The 25080-nt window shown below is 36.2% G+C and overlaps 1 protein-coding gene across 1 annotated transcript in view; it reads right to left on the bottom strand.

Moving 5' to 3' along the window:
• The window catches only part of VPS13B (vacuolar protein sorting 13 homolog B), a 433987-nt gene that overhangs the window by 103482 nt on the left and 305425 nt on the right, over positions 1 to 25080 (bottom strand). Inside the window, exons 34-35 of the mRNA XM_066565010.1 lie at positions 13591 to 14293; positions 4320 to 4457 (exon numbers count right to left, since the gene is read on the bottom strand). Of these exons, the coding sequence (XP_066421107.1) occupies positions 4320 to 4457; positions 13591 to 14293 (841 nt within the window). The remainder of the gene's footprint in view (positions 1 to 4319; positions 4458 to 13590; positions 14294 to 25080) is intronic.

A 25080-nucleotide genomic window follows, 5' to 3' on the forward strand; every position in this document is an offset into this window, starting at 1 on the left:
AACCGCTGACCTTGGTAATGGATACAATTGTTGCCTCTGCAAACAGTGGGGGAAAAAAGGCTGGAGAGAGTGCCCTGGTGCAGTTCTGATTATTGTTTTTTATACCTGAGCTGAGGTCCCCTGCTGTGCCCCTCGTGGTCCCCAGATCATGTGTGGAGGGACTGGCATGAAGGAGAAACCCACCAGCTTCCCAGTTCTCACTTTATCTTTCAGTGGGACACAACATTTCTTAGTTTATTTGGATACTGTCTTGTGCAGAAATTATTTATAAAGGTGAATTATCAAGGACCTCCATTACTTCACATCTAACCCAATGCCTTCCCAAGAAACTACTGCAGAAAGCGGACTTCACTATAAAGTTAAATCCACTAATTACAGATTATCATCCATAATTTGCGTGTATAAGTATTTAAAGGCAATTTTTATAAAGCTGTACTTCATAGACATGTTCTTGCATCATTTGCATCCAGAAAGACTACATCAAAGACAGCTTTTATAGGTAAGAAAAGGTGATTAAAAAAAAAATCCAGGAGGACTAAAAGGTAAAGACGATAATTTCTAAAAACCTATAAAAATTAGATGGTCATATTTGTTCCTCACATAATGAATTATATCTAATGCTGAAGCAATAAGTAGTTCACTTTAATGTATTAGACAAAAATTGGATCTACAACCCAGTAACAGAATGAATATAAAAGATAGAGGGTCATGTAAAGTGATGTAAATGGAATTAAAAAAATTTTACATAATTAGTTTCTGTAAAAAGAGAACGAATAGTCCTTTAATACATTGTGGGGTTAAAGTTGAGGTCTGTTCCCACAGGCCTGATGATGAATGCTTATTTCTCCTAGGATCCTATTACCTTAAATCTGGAAGAAATATAGTTTTTCTTTAGTTGCCAAAAATGTACAAAATAATCAACTCATGTGGCAAGAAGTGCATTAATGTATCCTGTTATTCTCATTTAATTAGTGGTTTCCAAGTTTAGCTACTTGCTGTAGTTTTTTGATCTCCAAGCTAATATAGACTGACAACCTGGTTTCCTGTGTGGTGAAACCATACGAGTTTTCTGTGGAACACCATCTACTTACCTACTTCAGCTGACAAACTATTTTCAAGGAGTACTGGTTTTATCTAACACAGCAAACATTGCAAGCCACTTGCAGATTTTTTCTGTTAACTGCTTGATAGTATTTTGCATTATAAAATATAGGCATGTTGGATTCTTATACTTGAAATTTAACCTCAGCACACCAACAATGTATCTTGAAAGAAAAATGACATTACAATTAAACTACTGAACTCTGAACACATTGAAATTGACACAGAAAACTGTATAGTTATCCCAAATGCTACATATTTTTGTCTGCATAGGCACAACTTTCAAAAATGTGCTGACTTTTCAGAACAGTTGATCATCTGTAACCAACAGGCAGCACCTCCCAGTATATTCAATGCATTTCAGCGATTCACTTACTACAGTTATAAACCACATATACATAAATGACCATGAAACACACACTATGTCATTAGAAAATAGGTCACTTAGCAGCAGCATTCTTTGCCAGATATTCACGAAAGAAGAATAGCCTTCAAGGCCTGCAACAAAACTCTACTCCAGCAGTGCCTTTATTTATTCAATTTATTAGCAAAGCTGTCTCCCATTGGTGCCTTTATTTATTTAATTTATTAGCTAATAAATGTGTCTCCCACCACACATACTGTTTGTTGATCTTGCAAGAGCTCTTGGGAGCTTTGTGGAGGTTCTTGTCCTCAAAGAACAACTGCCAGCTGAGCTAGGATCTGGTGGTGTAACACTTTCTCCAGGCTGCTGACGGCCAAGCTACCTCACCCTGGAAGAAGCTGTGGTTAGGGGACTTCTTGTCCCACAGGGCAGTTAGTAACTCATTTTCCAGTAGCCTGCTGAGGAGCTGTCAGGCTCTTGTAACTCTCTGCATGTGCTGTTCTGACGCAATCACATGCAGAATGAGCCTTCCATTACTCATCCAATGAAACTTCCATCCCCCAAGGAAGGCTTCTTGGTAAAGGTTAGTTTATTTGAAGAGGATCTCATAGTGGTTACAGCTGAGGTTAGAAAAATCTGCAAGGGATGGTAGAGATGTTTTGTTATACTACACTGGCAAACACTTCATTAAAATTCAGAGAAATTACCGTTGAGTCATGTGTAATGATAGTTCCAATTAGGAGCAAAAAGATGATGAAAAAAAGCCTTTTGGCTAAGAATAGATCCTGGAAGAAACCTCTGAAGTTTTAAATGCTTTGCAAGAATAAATAGATTGAAGATTATGATGCATTAATTTATGGTTTTCCAGTTCCCTATTTAGCAAAACACTATGGAGGGGAGAGATTTAACACTAATGCAAGATACAACTGGACTGGTGAAATTGGGGTGAACACTTACACTATTTGTGAATATATACTTTGTAAGCTGGTGCCAACTTCTATGTTTGCTAGTTTTACTAGGAATCTGTCCTACTGACAGGACAGCATCAGGGAAACACCCTCAGGTGTGTAATAAATTAAATATAAAGGCTGTGCCAGGAAACTACAGTGAGAACCTTGAGAGAAGTGCTCTTACACAATGAAGGGTCTGGGAATATGGAAATCTAAGAAATGTGGGGACAGAGGACATATAAGAACTGGTAGCAGAAGGATGAAAGAAAACCATTCTGGCAGCAGTGATCAAAAGGTCCCTGATAGAAGATATCTTAACCCCTCCTGTGCTATTCTGATTAGAATGAAAAGCCATCATTACTACCAATTAACCATTTTTTTCTCAAATGGTAGCAGAACATGCAGTAGGGCCTGAAGATTCAAAGGCCTATTAACGTACCCAAATATGGATCAATATAAAAAAAATCTTCCCTGAAATTATGTCTTTAGATAGCTAGAAAACAAAACAAAAAAAAAAAGGGGCAATGATGAGGTTGTTCACATACTTTATTGTTTCCTTGAAACCTTTGCCTGTGTGCAAAAAACATTTTTTCAAGCTACTTGACTACAGTATTTATAGTCAGGGTCAAATATGTGTGTATCATTCACTGGTTACTCAATTTGATGTCTTGGGCTTTGATATTCAGAAGTGATTTCTGCTTCACCCAAAGACAATATGACCTGTGTTTCCAACATCAAATTCTGTATTTTCAAGTATTTTGGAAAACTAAGATGGTGTGTTATAAATTGATAACCTTAATAAAATGAGAAAATATTTAATGTCCCTGTGCCTCAGTTGTCTTCTGTGGAATGGCAAGGGCATAGTATTCCATCATCCATGTGAGGGTTGTGCAGGTACATTAGTATTTCTGTAGAGCTCAGATGCTACAGCTGTAAGGCATGCAAAGGAAATTGTGCTGCAGATCCAAGACTAGATAATGTGCTGTAAGACTGTATGAAGAGGTAACTGAATGAACATGAAAATCCTGTACTGAAGAGCTCCTCACTAAATGGCTGATAACAGCTGTGCTGCGTGAAGGATATTCAGGATAAGAAAATAGGTTAATTAATTCAATAAACTATAACAAATATGCAAATGAAAAAAATAGTTACGTATTTTCTAACTTTCACTATAACCTCAATTATTTTTCACTGTAATGTAGCTATAAATATATGCTTCACAAAATAGAGAATGCAATTGGCAAGAATTTCTGATGCTGTAAGAGTGGAATTTCAAGTCACATTATGTTATGCAAATGCTAACAAACCTCTACACTACACCACTTACATTAATTAAAGAACTACAATATCACTATCACTTTTTAAATTTTACAATATCATCACTTAGGTGATTGTAATTTCCAGAGCCAGGTATCCAGATTTCAAAGAACCAAGAGAAGATAGCTTAGAAAAAATCTTCAGAAACATTATAAAAGTCATCTTTTCTAAACACAACTGCAATAACATTTCAGTTTTCTAGGACTAGAAGCAGGTAGGCTTCATTCTGCTGGAAATTCAACAAATTCAGCCTTTCTAAACTTACTGTGGGAAGGAAATTAATAAACCCTAAACCAGACTGGTCCAGGACTGCCCATTGCCCAGTTTTCACTTTCATTCAGGGTAATTGCCAGAGGAAAATTTCACATTTGTGAGCAAGGAATACAATACATTTCTGATTATCTCATATCAATGAGTCATAGAATAATTAGGGTTGAAAGGGACCTCAACGTTGATCTCCTTCAAACTCCCCTGCCATGGGAAGGGACACCTTCCACTAGATCAGGTTGCTCAGGGCACCATCCTGTGTCCATGTGTGCATATCCACACATTACATTAGAAAAGAAAGATTAAAGTGCAGCACTTACCTGGTCCATTAAGGAAGTCTTTAATTTGCACAGTGATAAGAGGAGGTGGAATACCACTTTTAGCATCTACCTCTCCTGCTACTGTCTGCAACCAAGTCTTGCAATAATCCAGAGCTTCTGGTAGAGTCTTCCCAGGATCTAGAGAGGATAATCATCATAGTCATTGATTATATTCCAGGATTATGATTTATTACAAAATGCTACATACAAAATTAACTAGACAAAATGAAAGAATTTTAAATGTAATATGGTAAATATTATACCTAATATAACTGGTTTACATAGCAGTTGCACTTAGAGACAGATGCATGTGTGGAATAATGCACACACTCATGGGTAAGAGGACAAAGCCCAAATCACAAAATTTTAGAAAACATGCAAAAATACCAAGTAAAATATGAGTAAAATACATCAATAAAACAAGACAACTGTAAATAGCACACAATTTCAGCTTTAATTAATGATTAAGTAATGACACTTAAGGACTCCTTACAAGAGAATCTGTGCTCAAACCTGCTACTAGATTGTATTGTCATTGCTCAGTAGAGAAAATAATAATGGGAAGGTAAATTATAAAGGCAAAAAAACCCAGAATGCTATGAGAGCTCAGTAACAGAGCATGACAACAGTGCTGTTGTACCATTCCCTTTGCAGCTTCCCTCAATAGCTAACCAGTAGCTATTCTTGGGTACCACCTTGAATGGTGCTCCTTTCATCAGTCTGTAATACTATAGAAGTACATTAAAATTAAATCCATCCAAGGGCTATTCTGGTCTTCATTTTCCACGTATCACACATAGAAAAAACAGTTGGGTAAAAAGGCTCTTCAATCTTTAGGGACTCATTATCTTCATTATGAGCAGTCTCAATTCTGGCATTATGGTCTTAAATTATAAATAATCAGTCATTGTTTATTATGAAGTCTGCTATGTTACTCATTGAATGTCTGTCACATCCTCAACTTAAGGAGATTTTCTTGAAGCTATTCTCTCCTTTTCAGTCAATTAAAACTGCTATAATTGCTTTGAGTTTTACTGAATTAATTCCTTTCAGGAACAGGATTTACATACTCACTGTTATAGTCAACATATGGTATTGTGGTATCACAGTCATATGTGGACTGGGTATATAAAGCCAGCTTTGGAATTTGTGTTTCTTGACCTTATCATGTGATTCATATAAAACTTGGCACATATGAACCCTTATGTGATTTCAAAGAACCTACTGAAACCAATTGATCATGACTTTAGATCTATATGGAAAAGATCAAAAGTTAGCACATTCTTTTGTTTTTATTTGATCAATTTTCAGGCAATGACTTTACAGCAGTATTTGTACTGTATGGCATATACATTACAGCCTTTTCTTCCTTCTATTCCTGCTACACATTTATAAAGTCAGTTCTCAACAGTTATTTAAGAGCTATCATTGCATACAACAGATCTGTATATTTTCCATGAAAATTTTCACATTTTTATGATTCTTAACCCTTTTCTTTTAATTACAATAACCAGAGTCATGTGGCACACTCCCTTTTCTATAGTAACTGTTTTAGGGAATATCTTGTTGCGTCTGGCATTTTTCTAGTATACTGAAAATACTACTACTACTACTGTTACTCATCATCATCATCATCATCATCATCATCATCATCATCATCATCATCATCCTCTTTACCACCAAGGAACATATTTTTTCCAAAACACAGATTTATAGCTGTTCTGAACAAGGATCTCTGAGTTGGATCTATAAAATTATATCTTATTTTGTGCTGGTAGACATCATAAGCAGCTAACATTTTAACATTTTCCAGAATATACAGTGTAAAGCATTGTAAAAATGACTGAATATTGCTCAATGAACATCACTGAATTGATTAAATTCATCTCTAAATTACAGTTCCTCTGTAAGTATTAATATAAACATTTAGGTGTACTAATAGGGCACAAAACACTGCAATATGCCATTATTTAGTCTCATTTCTGGAAGATATCATCAAATACTGTATATAGCAACCTATATCTTCTACCAGCTTTTCAGAAAATCCACTACATTTAGCTGAACACTTCTTTTGTAAAATACACTTACAGGTAGTTTTATTATCCTAAGATGTATTTACCTTATTAAATACCTAATAATTATTTTGAAGTTGTAGCTCTTTCAAGCAGAAAACATCTCTGATAAAAAGAATTTACACAGCAGAAAATCCCTCTGTGACATATTAACTATACAAACTCCCCTTAGGCTACTGGGAACTGCAGCACTTAAGTACAGAACCAAAAAATAAAGCAACCATGGGATTCTCAGGAGATTTTTTTGCTCTGTCATGTCTCCAAGGAGTGCAACACTGTCATCACCTGGGGCACTGCAGGACTGGGATATGTGAATAATAAGGACTCCAAAATTTACATATTAGGAACACAACATGAAGAAACCTCAACGCACAAGTCCAACAAAATACATTACTTTTAACCCAGCACTGGTCTTACTGAGTTCAAGCATTTTTTAAGTTCAAGTGAAACTGAGCTAATTTTGGAAGCAGGAGTATTGCATTGACAATTTTGCATCAGAGTGAATAATAGCAAAGGGCCATGCAAAGAGCCAGCTTGAGTGCTTCCAAGCCCATAGCACAGAGTTAATTTGGAATCTAGGTAACAGACTTGACTGTCCAGCCAAATAGTCCAGTTTTAAGTTTTTATGTAATGATATGAAAGCTAAAATCCAGAGGTTTCAAAATTGACTATGCTTGTGTATATCAAAAACTTGAGGGGAGTTCCAAATAAAATGTATGAGGGTAAGACAAATATATATCTCAAGGGTCAAACAACCAAAAGATGACCCTAATAAAATATCTTCTAAGGTAGAAAACAGCACATGCATCTTCAGAGGATCAAGAATCAGGAAGGAATAAAGCAATATCAGTCAATCAATCCCTATGCCAAAATCACAGGAAACAGAGAAGCAACTGAACGAAAAAAAGAATTTTAGAATGAGAAGTGAGGAATTTGTGATGAGAAGAGTTATTAGAAAAAGGACTCTTGTCTCTCAAGGAAATGATGGAGGCATTCAGAATGTTTAAAAATACACTTGACAGAAGACTATAAAATATACAATTGGGAACAATTATGCATCAGCAGGGAACTGGTTCTGAATAATGTATTATAATAGGTCATTTCCATTTCCATTTTCTATGATTCTCCCAAAAATCAACACTTAAATTTGCAGTTATTTGTATAAAGAAAATGCTGGAGAAAACCCAGGGGATGCATATATAAGTAAAAGGAGAGGCTAGAATTACTCCACAGCAAGCCAAGATAGAGAAAAGAAAGGACTGGGAAGCGAGGAGCAGTGTAGATGGCCAGAAATTTTATCCTCTACACCATGTGAAAAATTTGTCTGCAGCAGCAAAAGAAAAACAGTGAGACAACTATTACAGATCAACAAACTTTAAATTTCAAGACTGTAATTTAAAATCTGTAAGACTGAGAAGGTGAAACCTTCAACAGAACCACATTTACCTTCTCCTCCCCTCTAAAATATAAAGTAAAAAAAAAAAATCTAAGCCACTTTTAGCCTTGCTGAGATCCAGACCTCAGCTCCAAACTTCACTTTATGAAATATCTTCCTAAACTTGATTTGAATTTGCAAGCTTTTGATTTCACTGCTATCTCCTTGGTCTTCTGTTAACAGCAGACAGAAAACCCCAAACTTCTGAAGAGAACAGGGACTCAGGGGAAAGGAAACCAGGAGGGCAGGAGAAATTCTGCATCTTGAAGATTTTCATTCTCCAAAATGTGTCTTTGTTCCTCTTCATAGCTGACAGCCAGGCCAGCTAGGGGAGCAGAGGGGCCATCTGGAAGGCTTTAATGAGGGGGAGCTCAGGGAGCAGAGCCCTGTGAGCCCTGGGCAGCAGGGGACAGGGCCACCGAGCGCGAGTGCGGCGCGGCCCGCTCGGCTGGAACGCTCCCCAGCCCAGCCGAGCACGGCAATGTGCTTTTATTTCAATGGATGAATCACATTTTGGTCTGCAGTCAATTTTAAAAGCCACTATGATGCTGCAATCATCTCTGCATTTGAAACTCTGAAGTGGAACGTTTGGTCTTGTTTTCAAAACGGTTTCCACTGGAATTTAAAGAACACAAGTGGAAAAACATTTCTGCTAGAGTACTCACAAGTGCTGTGTCAGAAGCTCAAAAATGAGCACTTAAAGTAACCTGAGGAATGCACATTCCCAGGCCAATTTGGCTTTATGGGTGAGGGCTGCACTGCTCCCCCCTCATCCATGACTGCAGATGTACTGGACAATAAATATACCCAGAGGGGAACAGGTGACAGTCCAGCAGAACTCCCTCAATGCCACGCTAGGAAACAGCCTTAAATCCTCGCTGTGCCATGTAGGAAGCACAGGCTGACACAGAGGCAGTGAATCAGGCTGCCTGCCAGAGCCAGCCTCTGCTGCTTTTCATGCAAAAGCTTGGAAAAGGCTTTCCATTAGATCAGAGGTTACATGTGGTCTTAGCTACTGCATCTGCTCTTCATGGACCCCCTGCCATCAAAGGTGTGGGTGTCAAGTAAAATAAAATAAAATAAAAATCAAGAATAATTCTGGATGGCCCCACAATGACTGTTTTTTGCAAATGAGTGGTTGGCGGAAGTTGAAGAAATTCCATGCATAACAGATATTTACTGAGAAATTTCTCTCCCTTGAAACAACCAAGCACCACAACCTCCTCTTTGAAAGTAAACAAACAAACAAATAGAAAAAAGATTTTTCAAGAATGCCCAGAGCATTCAGTGGTCAGGAAATGAGGCAATTTTGTATCTGGATTACATTACCTGAAACAAAGCAAATAAAGATTAAAAAAAAATATTTATAAAAGCAGTTTATGAGATTACATTAAAAACAATTGCACCCATTTTATTTAAGTAAAAATGGCCAAAACTCTGCTAGCAAAAAACTAACAGTTAGCAGATGCCTTTTTGTTAAATATAGAATGAGTATTTAATAAAAAAGAGTCATTTTACAGTATCTTTCAGTCTTTTTTTACAGAATCTTACAAGTAAACTCAAGGAGCAACTAGTCTTTTTAGTGCCACTTATTAAGGAGTTAAAATTTATTCCATTAATTTATTTACTTTGATTTTAAGTTCCTGTACCTTGCAGTAGCATAACTGCAATCAAGCTGCACAATTACAAAACACAAATGAAGAAGTTTAGCACAACCATAATAAAACTGAGTTAACATTTCAACAACCTAATAAGTCTCCTCCTACAAATTGACTTTCCAGGGGAAGCGGTTCTAGAGAAGACTGAGGAAGTACAACCATTGGGTCTTTGGCTCCCAGGCAGGCAAATGCTCCCACATGCAGAGACTGGTCTGATGGAAATGTGCTGCTGCTGACTGATAATTAATAAACTAAGAATGCTGAACTTTTAAATGGCCTATTTCCTCCTATTTAATTCTTAAGTTCTTATTTCTTTTGTGCTTCAGAAATTAAGCTAGAAATAAATAACACAGTTAGTGTTGGAGGAGCCAAGTTCTTTGGATGAAATTTAGTGTTTCAGCCACTGTACAATGCACTGTCTCACAAAGGGAGTGATAGTTTAATGTGCAAGATTGTGAATTTTATGCTCTATTCAAAACTAATAACAAAACCCTTGTCCCAAATAAAATACATATGGCTTCATAACAGTATAAAATCTTCATTTCTACATAATGTTCAAAGCAGTAAACCATCATGAAGCAGTAACCCTTAATTCTGTCACCAGCCCAGGACTAACTATCATTCTCTTTTATACAAAGGTTCATAAAATAGACTGTCATCAAATTACCTATTAGAAGCATTTCTAAAGTCTAGAAAATCTTTGTTGACCTACAGCTAAACAACATATTTCTTAGAAGTACACTATTGGAAGGTGAGGGATGAAAAGCACAACTAGATCCAGACTATCACCAGATTTTCTTTATCATAAAGTTTATTTGTGGAACTTATGTCAACCAAAAAATAAAACCTTCCTAATTTCTCAACAGAATTCTGCATTTGCTTCTGCTTTGCAAAAATTTGAGGCTTGTTTCAAAACTGTAATTTTTTTTCTTTTATAAAAACTGTAAGAAATGGCACAATATTTCACAAGACCTAAATCTATGGCTGTTGAACGAACAGTATTCAAGTCTTCAGAATTTCACACCAAAATTGATAGAAACAATTTTTAAAACATTCCTAAAATACTCTTACGCAGTGAATATGCTGTAGAATGCATAGAATACATAGAATGATTTTAAATGGTGGAGATTTTATTTGCATGTTTTGAATGCAACGTAAATATTTCATATATAGCTTAACTAAGTAAGTTTAAGCATATTAGTTTAAGTAATGAGAAAACACCCCCATAGGTTTACCAAAAAAACTTCATAACAATGTAATTTTACTTTTGCTCAGACAAGTCTCAATTTTTAGGCTGTGATCAAAATTTGCAATGTTATAGGCCTAAAGTTTAGAGCTGCTGTTGTGCTGCTGCCTATCTACATAACAGGATGAGAAGCATACAATATTTTCATTTGGTCTATGATTTGGTTGTTTCTTTTTTGTTTTGTTTTCAAGGGGGAATATGCTCCCTCAGTTCTTATAATCCAGTTAAAAATATCTTTTAAATTTATCTTGTGTTCTCTTCCCCATTCTGTGTTAGATAATAGAGTTACTTGCATGCATATGTATACACACAAGAATAGTCTTCTAGAGAGGCTAACTGGAAATACAGTTTAGCAACATTCACTGGAATTTAAACATCATTTATGTCTTTTTCCCACTCTCCAGTCCTTGATACACAGAGAAATAAAGGAATATAGTGCATGTGTATCATACAGAAGGAGAGAAATTAACTTCATTCTTTCAAACAAACTTTATATTGTTCTTCATATGGACAATATATCTCTTTCAGACAAAACTCAACAAATAATCACAATGCCAAGAAAAGTTGGTGTGATCAATGAAATCAACCACAGCAGCACAAAAAATGCCACAAAGAGCTCCTTATTCTGTATTACATTATATGCAATATGCATATATGTGTACATATATGTAATATGTACACACACAGACACACATACATATATATATTATCACACATACATATATATAATATATACAGTTCATGGCTCTTTTCCCTCTAATACACATTAGGAATGAAAAATAGAAATTTCCAAAACCAGCATGTTACTATAGTGGTATGACAATGTTAATCCTAAATGACATGATTACCAGCACAGCAGGTCTGCCTAAACAAGAGGCAATAAAAACTTTATCTTACCTTCTTTGCTGAGTGAATTAGTGTGTAACTGGAAGTATGCCTTAATTTTATTAACTTATTAATACATTTAGGATGGTATTTTTAGGTACTAGCACTTTAGCAACCACCTCTCAAGCTCTTTTGACAAGAGGGCTAGTGCATTGGCAGCAAGCACATTCTGTGATACACGAGGAAGGTATTTATTTACTGCCCAGAAAGGCAGCATGAGATCAGGACTTCTGCCTTCACACAATGTCTGAGTCCTATCTCCACACTTCTTTACATTTGCCTGACATGAAAACTTAAAGCCAAAGAAAGGGGTATGATCCATGTATGGCTACTCTTTAGTCTCCCAATGAGCAACCTGTGGTGACTGAGGAGCTCTCAGGCTGTATGTTCCTACTGTCTTTATTATTTAGACTTCTTGCCATGCTTCTGTGCTCTCTGATGCACTTTCAAGTTGTAAGAAGATTTTATTACAGCTTGTATAAAATAGACATGAAGACAGTGAAAGACTTCAGGAGGTAATTGTAGAAGCAGAATGGACAGAACTTTGCCCAGTTCATTGGTGGTGGCAGCTTGTAGCAAGGGCATGCTTGAATGCCTCAGACATGAGATATGAAGAAGTCCTATTGCATCTTTCCAAAGCACTAATTTAATGAAGATGTGATCTTAGACCTACTCCAAGCTTCCTTCAAGCTTTGCTTTGTGAGTTTGCTTCACATTAGTTGCTGCAATAACATTTTACATAGTACATAAGAAATACACATGAGAATCTGGAGTCAATCAAATTCATGACACAAATGTGTTTCATTCAAGGCAAGACAGAACAGGAACAGCAGAGAAAGACAAAAACAGAAGGATTAATAAAATGTAGCAGAGAACAAATCTCCCTGTTTTAAGTATATTTTCTACCACTGCCTAATCTTTTTCACTTTAAGTGAAATCCCTCTTAAAAGTTCCACTACAATTCAGATTGCTGAGAACTGATTGCATTTTTAGTCTTTTGCAAAAGCACATTATTTTAATGCTAATTTTCAAAAGATACAATCTTATTCAGCAAAGATTGGGTAAAGCTGCACAGAAAAGTATACTACTTTTCACAACTACTGTGCTGGGAATACTGTCAAGGAAAAATTAGCAGTACCCACAGCTCTCATTCAGAAAACAATTTAAAACCCCATATCCTTCTGGCTGTATGTTCATCTACATACTCATTTACATTTTTTGGGGTAACACTCCATAATGATATATCTCATAAAATCAGTATACCCTGTACTGACTGCTAGACAAATGAATTGCAATAATTTAATTTCTCTCTTCAGCAGTACAGATAAGGCAGAAAAAGAATATTTCAGAATATTTTCTACTGAAGAGCTATTTTGACATCTCTCCTTATAAACTCTGCATATGGAATTTAAAAAAAAGTGCATTTTTTAAGAGATGGAATTTGCTGCAAAACCTTATTGCTCAATTGAATGAAAACTTAAAATACATGACATCTCTTGAGGCTGTTTGAAAGATCACTTAATTTTTTTTACAGCTTATGTCCAAAACACCAGGTGATTCTACAGTGTTTACCTTTACATTTTATTGGTAGGCTGGTATAGGAAAATATTATGACATTCAGTCATAAAAAATGCTCTTTATGAAATTACCTTGGCCTACAACCTTTACCTCCTTAGAAAACTTTGAGAAGTTACAGCAATGCAACAATCCCTGCCACAATCTGGTAATGAGAAAGCAGTACTAAGAAACAGGAAGAACTGGTTGCTAAAAGGTTAGATCTTAATTAATTTCAAACATTTTACACACTTAACTTGATTTAACTGTGAGGCATAATCCTAAAAATATGTATATTTAGCGATTGATATTTAAAGATGTCCTGAAGTTCTCTGAGCTGTTTTCCACCACCCTCTGTAACTTCTGAGACATGCAATCATTTTCATGGTTATAACCAGGACTGGATGTTAAATGCTCTTACCTGTACACTTGTAGTCTGAGGTGACTCCTTTAAGGCCAGCATCAAACACTGATATTTCTACTTTTTGCTTTCTGTGGTGGCAGCTGAGAAGCACAGAGGGCTGTGACACAACCAGGTAGAGAAATGGCTGGAGCTCTATGTCCCCTGCTCCGCGACGCCCAGGCTGCCGTACAATAGTGATGCCCAGGGCTTGGCGAGCAGATGACCTTGTGGAAGCGTGCAGGCTCTCCAGTGACAGAAGACCTGGTTTTCTGCCAGCAGACAGGGGAGGGTTACTGTTCAAAAGATCATCTGCTGTGACAGAAGAGATGCATGGCTGACTGGGCTTCTTGGTATCATGGCTGCTGCCTGAGACGGTTTCTGGAAGGTTCAAGGAGCTTTTGCTTATCTTCTCACCATCTTTCTGATCTTGCGCTGATTTTGATTTAGGTGAGGTAGTGCATGAGTACGTCATCAATGAGATTCGACTTGCTGTGACAAAAATGTCAAAGGGAATGAAGTTGAGGTTCTTCACGATGGAAGACTGGCGGGAAGGGCGGGCAATGCGGTGCTGGCTGGTGCCACTGTGCTGCTCGATCTGGATGATCCTGATCTTAACGCTGTCACTGCCAATTCCACTGTCCTGAGCCCCGCTGTAACGGGAAGAAGTCTCAACTGTTCCTCCATCAGCCACATCCATCTTCTTCTGTTCTTGCTTGGAAACCTGCAAAGGAAAATGTTATATTAACTTCTGATATCCATATTCCAGCTATTTCCACTTCAGTCACAGCAAAAAAATCACTACATAAACATGATGTCAAAAGAGAGAATTATAAAAAAAAATCTGCCAAGTTAACTTTCACACAGTAATCACTCATTAAAACACAGCAGGTGTCTGTTCCAATGAAATGATGACTCACAATAGCTGAAGAGCCAAAAAAAAGTAAAAGTGAAAAAAAAAAAAAAAGCAGTAATGATTTCTAGGCTTGGAAAAATTAAAAAAAAATTAAACTCTTCATTAAAAAAAACTTTAAAGAATTTATAAGAAATTTATAGATTAATATAAACCCATATATCTATGAAATAATGTATTGCAAATAAAAGCTTAATTAGAATTATTTTCCAATTTTGAGCACTGATGCTCAAAAAGTCACCTTTGTCACTAAAATTTTGTAATTAGATGAAATGGAACATAATAATAATCTACTACACAATCATAAAAAGATTAAATGGAAATTATAATTTGATATAATATATATAATTTGAAATGTGTTGAAAAATATATTGTAGAAAAATATTTTTCTTAAGAGTCATGGAAGGCAGCTGCCTTATATAAAACACCAAAGTTAAAGGAAACATCAAAACTATCTAAAGACTATCTCGGTGACGGGAATGTGTTCTTAGCTTACCAAGGCTAGAAAGGCTATTGGCTGTGACAGTCATAGGGTCTCATGTGAGAAATCATTGCATATAGAAATATTTCATAAAGAAAACAAACACCACTGACAAACAAAAAGAGTGCAAGACTGAAATAAAAAGTTGCAAGGCTGTGTCCAGAGACCTTATTGTCCCAACTCAAGAGACAGAGCTTTCCCAAGACAAAGAAGTACTTCAGTAAAAACCACTTTCAATACTGCTCATGAAACAAGTAGAAATCCTGTCAAAAGCTTGAGGACAAGGTGGGGAGCATATACTAAAATATGTGGCAAAAAAACAATCTGCAAAAATTCAATAATAATTGATATATGACTAATTACTCAGATTCATATGAAGATAAAAGTCATACATTCACCCTGTATAACTTCCACAACACAACTAACACTTCCATCTGTGCTGCTGCAGTAGAGTTTCTGCTCTGCTCTGCTCTGAACAGGAGCTAACAAAAGAAATGCCCAACTCGGTTGGATTCCTAACCCATCTAGCCCAGTACACTGCTCTCGACAGCACCAGGAGGAAACTCTATTAAGAAATACCAGAAAGACTGCCCACATCCTGCAATCTGCTCCTCTACAGCTGCTGCACGTAGGATGCCAGGGGTACATGTTTGTGTGGTCATTTTAGTTACCATTTCTGGGCTTCTTGTCCATGAATTCATCCACTTCCTTTCTGAACACACTGACAGTGTCAGCTCTTCACAACCTTCAGGGGCAACAAGTTCCAATTTTTTTTTTAAATTGTTTTAAACTATCTCCTCCCAGTAACATTGATTTCCCCCAACCTTTTGTAGCATATGAATTGCTCAAGTCCACATTCAGCTTTATTACTGCTGTTATGACTTTGTAAAGTATGACCACAGGCCCCGTCAGCCTTCTCCTCTTCAGACATTGAAATCCCAGCCTTTTTAGTCCCTCCTCACAAAGGTGCTCCAGCATCTTCAATCTTTTTAGCCTCCCTTTTCTACTTCTATAACTTCACTATGGCCTTCTTGAGTACTCTATGAAGCGCCCAAGAAGTGGAACCACTACAGTTCTCTACAGAAGTGAAATGCTTCTTCTGTCTTGTTCTCCATCTCCATCCAGATGTCCAGTATTCTGTTAGGTTTTTTTGGCTGATGCTGCACATTGACTCAATGATTTAATTTCTTCATTGCAGGACCCATTTCAATAATTTCTTCTTACCTTGTCCACCCAAATGAATCTTCAAAAAGTGAAATATGAACTAGGGCAAACAGTACCATAACTTCCTTTTCAAAAGAGAATAATGAATTAAAGATAAATAATTAAAAATGAATAATTTATCAGCAACTTAACGATAGGAATAAAGGACAGGGAATTTCTCAGTTTCCTCGAATTTACGTGGTCTTTATGCAGCAATGTATTAGATTCTACATGTATTGCAGAAATTGGGTTATGAGGGAGGTAAAGAAAAGCAGGCTTTTAAAATCTTCCTTTATATTCTGCTTTATGGAACAAAGGGAGTAATCCCCTCTCCTTTTCTTTAAAGGAATGAACATACTAGAAAAAGTATTACAGAGGAAATCCTAAACCAGAACCATTAACTAGCTGAGATTTTCTTTGAAAAGGTTTTTGCCAGCTCTGGTTACAATCTTTTCAGATTCACTCATGTACATATTTTTCAAATAACCAATAAAATTCTTTGTGGCTGTTTTCTATGGTAGACTCATATCACTGACTTGTAAATGTGATATCACTTTTAATGCTGCCTCTGTAAAAATAACTAGAGACCATTTTAATGAATCACTACATTGTGAGCCAAGAAATCCTCATTCCTCCTGATATCCTAGCAAAGTTAGGCTATTTACACCTCAGCCTCTCTGCCTGGTAAACTGTAAAGAGCTTCACCCATATCCTGCACTGATGGCACTTCCAAAATTGGTACAGATGGTACCAATTGGTACAGATAAGGCAGAAAAAGAATATTTCAGAATATTTTCTACCGAACAGCTATTTTGACATCTCTCATTATAAACTCTGCATATGGAATTTCGAAAAAAATGCATTTTCATTGCTCATGTATTGAGGGGAAGCAGAAAGAAAGGATGGAGCTGTGAGAAAATCTTGCCATATCATTTCATGGAAATGCTGCCTGTAATTAAGTTGAGGGCATATGTTGCTAAACCCAGAAATTTTTAATTGCTATACAGACATCAGTTAAGTCTGATGAAAAATGTTTTCAGAAAGCATGACTCAGTGGTGAATGACTCTCTTATGGTTACTTCATGACATTCTCTTGTCCTCCTCTATGCAGAAGAAATTTCTGCAGCCACCTGACATTTAGGTTATGCATGACTTGGCCAGAGGAAATGAAGATACAGTGTCATCCACCAAGTGACAACCTTCCAGGGAGAAAAGCATCACATGTATATGATAAAGTGGAGAAAGAAATCACAGTACTTCTGGTTTCTGAATGGATCCTCTCTTCTCACACCTAAACAGATTTGAGTTGAATCCTAGCTCTTTTCCTCTGCCTCTTTTTATCATTAAGTATTTATTAAATGTTCTGGTCTATACAAAGCACCTTTAGGAAGGTTAGAAAGTAGCTCTGTCTCCATCCATCCAATAGCCAGGCTATAGGTTCTCTGTGCAGACTGCTGCAAGGGTGCTAATTGGTCCCAACTGCTGAGTTTCCTGTTATGCGGACATTCAACTACAGAAACTTTACTGAGACCCCAAATCAATTCATGCAGGTCACTGAACAGCACACTCAGAAGGCAATTTCTGCTCAATATTAAGCAGTATGGAATATGAACCAGTGCCCAAAAGGTGAAAGACACCATATCCTATTACGGCTTCCCATGCCACCCGGTTTCACAATGAAACTTTGACTTATGTAGGTCTTACCACATATATTATAAAGGTTGAAACACATGGATAATGATTTGCAAGACAGCTGTACATAACACAACTGGGTACAGAATAAAAGCGGAGAAGTACCACTGGAACTTCTTGCATCAATTTCAGCTCAGTAGAGCATCAAGCCTTCCAACAATATTTCAAAGTTAACCTGAAGATATGCCTAGTAATAAACTTGGGAAGCATTTAGGTATTCCTCTAATGGGATAAGAAGATGAGAAGGAACAATCTCAGTATAACTACTCTAAAAAGATTCTTTGCTCTGTTATGGAATAAATGGGCCAATACTTTAAAGATGTCAAGAACAGCAATATCATCTTGCTGTTAGCAAATGTAATGGTAACATTTATCATTGGGCTGTATAATATCAATTCTCTTACTCTTTACATAACCCATTTAAAATGAACAATAAAAGTTTTCTTTAATTAGCTACTGGTGTGCATTAACATGATCATGATTAAACCATAAAAACCAACCGTACATTACTCTGGTCCCCTATCCCATGTGGTTTAAATTATTTTAGTTGAAAATGTACTTTGAGTCCCTTTTAAAAGTTCGACCTTCTGCTTTCAGAGAATTAAATGCATATTACTATAGTGGAGAAGATAATGTTTCAGACCTCCAGGCATATATTAAACACACTGGCAGCACATTAGACAAAATGCTTTACTTATTAGATACTTCCTATTCTAAACAGTGTCATCAAAGGCTAAAAACAAAATCCATATAAAAGCTGCACAATGCTTCCACACAGAACCTGTGCCAAAATCCCTGTACTTTCCAGCTAATGAGGAAAGGATGTGTACTCTTAACATATGAATGTAAGATTTTCCAAGCATTCACTTTAGGAAACAGGACTATTGATTCCACATGGCTTATGTTAAATGAAACTATATTGGTAAAATAACCTTTAAGATATTTGGCATGATAACTATAATTAAACAGTATTCAAAGGAATAAAACAAAAGGGAATTTGGTTCCACAATAGCTAATTAAAATAAAATGAAAAAACACAGCATGTCATCTATCAAGATAAATTGTTATTGTTTAAGAACTTATTTAAATACTGTTAAAATATACTTTTAGATAAAATCTGAAAGGACTGGAAAAATATTTGTGGTTTAAAAATGGATAGTTTGGTGAAGAAAAAAGTATAGGACGCTGAAATTTTAAGCTGAGATAATAGCTTTAAAGCCTTGAGCATAACCAGATGGTACTTCAATCAGAGGTATTCTACAGTTTCACTGTCAGAATAAGTTGCAATATGGAAAGGTTTTCAATAGCTAGAAAAAACACATCAAGATGATAGTTTACTTCTTAGATCACTTCAGTGCATTTTCTTGTCCTTTCACAGTTACATATCCTATCAATACTACACACCATAGAAAAGGTGTTGAAAGCTACACTGGTAGCTGGGGAACTGTGGTTAATTCTTCCTTTTCATGTGTTGAGATAGGTAACTTTACTAGCTTAACCTCTTGAGTTCACTAGGGCATATGGCACATATATCTACCAAGAGAAAGGGCATGGAAATGGCATGTCCTGTAGAACACAAAGAGATAAGAACATCATAAAATCAAGGATCAGTAAATAGATTTGCTTTTCAACATTGGCAAGTAGTACCATCTAAGGTCGCTGCAATTTTGACCAGATAAGGCTTATTTATTTTCCATTTCTGATCACAATACCTAGATGGTAGTGATGTCTTTAAAAATTTTACTCCATAAAGAGCAGGAATAAAATCATCAAGGTAAACATAAAACCTAATACTTTAGACCAATAACCAACCCATTTACCAAATCAAAGAGAAGCGTTTTAGAACAACTGGCAGAATTGCCACATTATATTTCTTAATCTCTCAAGAATGTTCAACAAAAACAATGTAAGCATGTGCAAATTTCACTATAAACATTTTAATGTTCTTTTTCTGGTAATTTGCAGAATAATTCTTTAATTAATAGAATAACTGTAGGCAATATAATCTTTGGAAGTGCAGCCATTTAGAGGAAAAGCATCTACATCTGCATATTTTTTCCAGCTTCTCATATTAATTATGGTCATATAATGACACTATTGAAGTAAAATTTCCAGTCATTTCTTAACTCTGATCAAAACCCTTCAGCCAATCATGAGCTCATGCTTCACATTACATAAGTTATGGAAAGACTCACAAGTGTGAAACCACAAAATCAAAGTGCCAATCACATCTGCTCCATCACTGTTGTATGTGACCAAGTTTTATTCCTTTTTCTAATAAGTATTAATATTTACATGGAAATAAAGATCTTGCCTAGTGGACAAAGTAAGTTACAGAAAAGGAATAAGTTCCATTTTTGTTTTCCATTATGCTTAAACTGGAATTACAAAGGTAACACTGGATAATTTCTTCCTTGGTACAAAGTACTTCATCTACTGCATTGAGAAGTTTCGAACAGTTTGGAAATTTAGTTAATGTATCATTGTTATCTAATAGACCTTTGTTTGCCACATTGTTCTACTGAACACTCCAACTAAAACAATTTTATTATGTTTTACACATGAGTTACATGACTGAATTTAATTTTGACCTTTATCAAAATTATTTTACAAATTGACATATTAATTTCACATGGAAATATAATGAAAGATAAACACACAAACATATCTGTCTATTAAATTATGTCCTCCAGTCTAATAAAGTTCCAAATTAAAACTTCAGTCCTCTTATTAAATCTAGACAGATTGCTTCTACTTGTATCAATCCAACTGCAGAAAGAGTCCTTTATAAAATGAACCTAAAGCTGTCCTCCAAAAGGGAACTATTAAATCATGCCAAAATGAGGCAACAAAAATAGCAGAGATGCCTGAAGTAGTTTATTTCATAAAAGTCAAATGGGTTTTTTCCCTCTGAGGAGTTTTCTTTTCAAATAGAAACTGTTGCAAAACAAATGATGCCAACATGAAGTGTAATTGTGTATATGAGCTTCTGGACCTACAGAATTACTTCAAATGGGAACTGCAGTTTTCACAATACTGTAGGAATTACATGCAAGTTGTGATGGCAAGGAGCAATACAAACTCAGCTTCTTTGTGCAATGTTTTCCCAGCTCATCAAAAGTAAAGTAAGAGGCTACATTCTGTTAAACACTGATGCAAATATTCATAAATCAAAGCTGTGTTAAATGTTCCAATTGTAACAGGGATATTCGAGTGCTAAATCCTTCCTAATGCCAACAAAATTATTTTTTTTTCATCTTAATACAAACAATATGCTTATTTTGCTACCCTGTGAAGGCCAGAAAGAAGCTTGTCTTCAGGTTTTTTTTCTTTCCAAATAAAGGCTTTCAATTTAAAAAGACCAGGCTGAAATTTGGCAGAGTGTTTTTTCTTCACAGCCTTTTTTCATTTCTATTTTTACTAAAAGCATTAGCTTTTTGGTGTTATTTTTCATATTTAAATTCAAAATTTAAGCTCATATCTTTGCTTTTATACAAAAAATATTGGCTTAAAACACACATTTATTTTAGACATGGTGAGGGTTTGCTGAGTTTTGCACACTTTCTTCTGTTTTTGTTTGTTTGTTTATTTTTGTTTGATTTTGTTTTTGTTTTGTGTGGGGTTTTTTGCAGGGGAGTGAAGATTGGGAGGGGGCACTGTTTTCAGTTTTTTCTCTGTTTAAAGCCAAGAAACAGCATTTTGCCATGAGAGCCTTATTGCATGTTTCATTTGGATATTTTCAAAAGCAATAGCTGAAACTTCACCCTGTTTTTGCAGACATAGAGAACAACCATGGGATCAGGACCAGCCAAGCAGAGGTTTAGGAAAGGCAGAGCCTGCCTGACCAAGCTGATCTCCTTCTATGACCAGGTGACCTGCCTAGAGATGACTGTTGATGTAGTCTAAGTGGACTTCTGCAAGAAGACACTGAAGTGTTGGAGTGCATCCAGAGAAGGACAACTGAGCTGCTGAAGGGTCTAAAGAGTAAGTCCTACAGGGAGTGACTGAAGGAAGTGGGTTTCTTTAGTCTTCTACAAATGCCTAAAGGGATTGCATCAAGGTTAGGGTTGGCCTCTTCTCCCAAGCTAATACTGAAAGTGTAAAAAACCAGTCCAAAGCTATGCCAGAGGAGGTTCAGTTAGGACATCAGGAAGAATTTCTCTACTGAAACTGTGCTAAAGCATTGGAATGGACTGCCTAGGGAATTGGTGGAATCACCATCCCTCAAGGTGTTCAAGAAAGAACTGGATGTGGCACTCAGCACTATGGTTTAGTTGCCATGGTGGTGCTTGGTCAGAGGTTGGACTCAATGACCTTGACCTTGGAGGTCTTTTCCTACCTTATTGATTCTACAATTCTATGACATTCTCTAACATTTCAGTATCAAGATTTTGGTGTCAGACTAATTTTACCAGTCTCAGTTATTGGTCACACTTCCATGCAGTTTAAATAATTAAATTATATTAAATATGGAAATATTAGAAATATCATTCACTATTATGACTTCCAAACATGAGAAATTTAACAAAGTTATTTACTCCTATTGGAGTAAACTTGGATATTTTCCCATTGACTAATATTTAGCATTCTGTAAAATAAATGAAAATCTGCAGAAGGCAGATGCCAAATATCTGGCAATAACTCAAACTGGAATTCAACAAAGCCTCAAAAGAAAAATTTAGGCATAATTTTCTAAGAGAGGATGAATGAATGTATGAACAATAAAAAGTCATTATTGTTATGTGGTAAAGTAACTTGGTACTTGACTTTCATAATACAGACTCTATCTTCAACCTCTTAAATGAGTAACTGTAGAGTTAAATGAACTATTTCCAGAATCAAATGGTACAATCTTTTTCTTCATATATATGAGATACTTTACCCATTTTGAGCATTTTGAAGGCAATTAAATAACTAAAATAACTAAATCCACAGCAGATTAAAAGATTTCATGTACAGATGCTGCCTAACTAAACAAACTTCATTCTACATTATTTCCAGTAATATAAGTCAGACTGAGTCAGACTACATGCTACAAACAGAAAAATCCACAGTGCAGGAGTCTCCAGTGAGAAATATTCAACTGCTGGCACACTGCTTCTCACTGAAACATGTGCTGGGATCTAGAGTGCCTCAGGTTTTAAAGCTGCTAGATGTCTGGAAAATTATCTATCTGTACCTTACTGCTTTTTTTCTTTTTCCTATGTTGCTACATCTCACCTATATCAACTCGTACCTAAACTGATCTTTGACTAAACCATGTTTCAATTTGTTGAGAATATTTTAAAGACTACCTGGGGAAGTAAAGCACATTAAATGGCATGTGAACTAAAACCTACAAAATTAGTAATTCCAGAATATGTTTTTTTGGTAACAAGACCATGACAAAATATCCCCATTTTTAACAAGTTGTTTGTCTCAGCCTTGGTGTACAAGTCCATGCCAGACTGAATTTGTGTCTCCTCGTTTGTGCCTTATATGACAGTAAAACAGCGAGTTCAGGGTCTTGAAGCATCCAAAAAAAAAAATCCCCGGAAGAAAAAACAACAACAAACCAACCAAAAAACCTTTTGCTTTTTTTTGGCCTGTTCTGTTTCCTTCATTGGTTCATTGTACAATATAAAGCAGTGAAGGAAAAGGACAGACCATAGCAGCTCATCTTGGATTAACTTAAGACTCAAAATTGCATCCTAAATCATGCCTACCGAATTTGTTTCAAACAATTAAATAAAAGAAAAAATGGCATTGGAGCAGGAAGAAAAGGTCCAAAAGAGGACCTCTGCAAGCTGCCTTCAGGGTGGGTGACACACAGAGCTGCATCTCCAGCCTTGTCCAACTGCTCAGGCCTGGAGCTCTCCAGCCCCATCAGTCTCGGTGCCGAGAGGCTGCTCCAAAGCACCCAGCACTCAAGTCATGCTGAGAGTGGACTTTATATCTCACTGGAAAATCAGGGGAGAACTATTGTGAGACACATCCTGCAGCAGTCTGACATTTTTAAAGCTTTTATCTGTAGTTCTATGATGCCATCGGCGCCATTCAAATTGTGGGATGGTAACAGCATTGAATTCCATCAGCAGGCCCAGATACAAACAGTTTACTTCTTAAATGAAAACACTTCTGGCCTTTACATGCTTCTATATGGTATTGCTATGATGTACTATAATAAAGATGCAAAAAGACTGTGCATATTACTGAATATTGTTTACATATACTGTTTTTCCAATTTTGGGCCATGAAGTTCCTTTTGGCTTACTAACAACTGCTGCTTTTTTGGTTTTGTTTTTTGATTGTTTTCTTCCTCTTTGTTGTTGAGTGTTATCAAAATACCTTCCTAAGCATTATTTTAAGCATACATTTTAACTGGCCATAAATTAATTTGCTATGGTGGGCTTGCTCACAGACATACCCAGGAAATGACCCAACGAACCACTCAACCAAGAGCAGTCTACTCAGAAATTACATTGTACAACAAGAATTTAATAGAAATACAATGGGTAAAACACCCAGGTGTTCAATGTGTAATGAACACTTACCTAGTGTGGAGAAGGCACTACTGCCTTTATAATGAACTTTATCAAGAGAACGTAGGACAGTTTTGTGCCCATCTCCCACTGAAAAAATAATAGTTTGGCAGATAATTTATTTGTGATCCTGAATCTCTCCTCCTCTGTTCCTGCTTTGAAAGGCAAAGAATCACCCAAAAAGGATGATCTGTAGAGACCAGATAGCCTATCCTAGCAGAAAAGCAAAAAAGACATACAAACTACTGCAAGAAAACAGGTGAACTAATGCAAACACACAAACCTAATTATCCCTGTAGCTCTGAAGAAAAAAAATGCCCAACTTTCTAAATGAATGTCTTAAATCACTGGTCTTCAAACAAATATCAGTTTTATGAAACTTGTACACAGGACCCCACCTCAGTAAAGCTTAACAGATTTTCAGTTTTTAGGGATTCTCTAATTCAAACAGCTTCCAAACAATCTGGAATAGTTGTCACTGCTAATTTCTGAGAATTCTTTACTTTACTAAGTCATTATTCCTCCACTGTTTTGATGGAGAAAGTTAAAATTAGTGGAAACCTTTACTTAGGATGAGTCAAGAATGAAACTTCCAGTCTTGATTCATACAATGAGTCACAGGTAATCTGGGGGGAAGGTACAGTCTCAGTGAAATGAAGAGCTGGAAACATTGCCTAGGAGCACGTACTGAGGAAAAAAGT

This window comes from Molothrus aeneus, chromosome 1, assembly GCF_037042795.1.
Source record: "Molothrus aeneus isolate 106 chromosome 1, BPBGC_Maene_1.0, whole genome shotgun sequence".
Lineage (NCBI taxonomy): Eukaryota > Metazoa > Chordata > Aves > Passeriformes > Icteridae > Molothrus > Molothrus aeneus.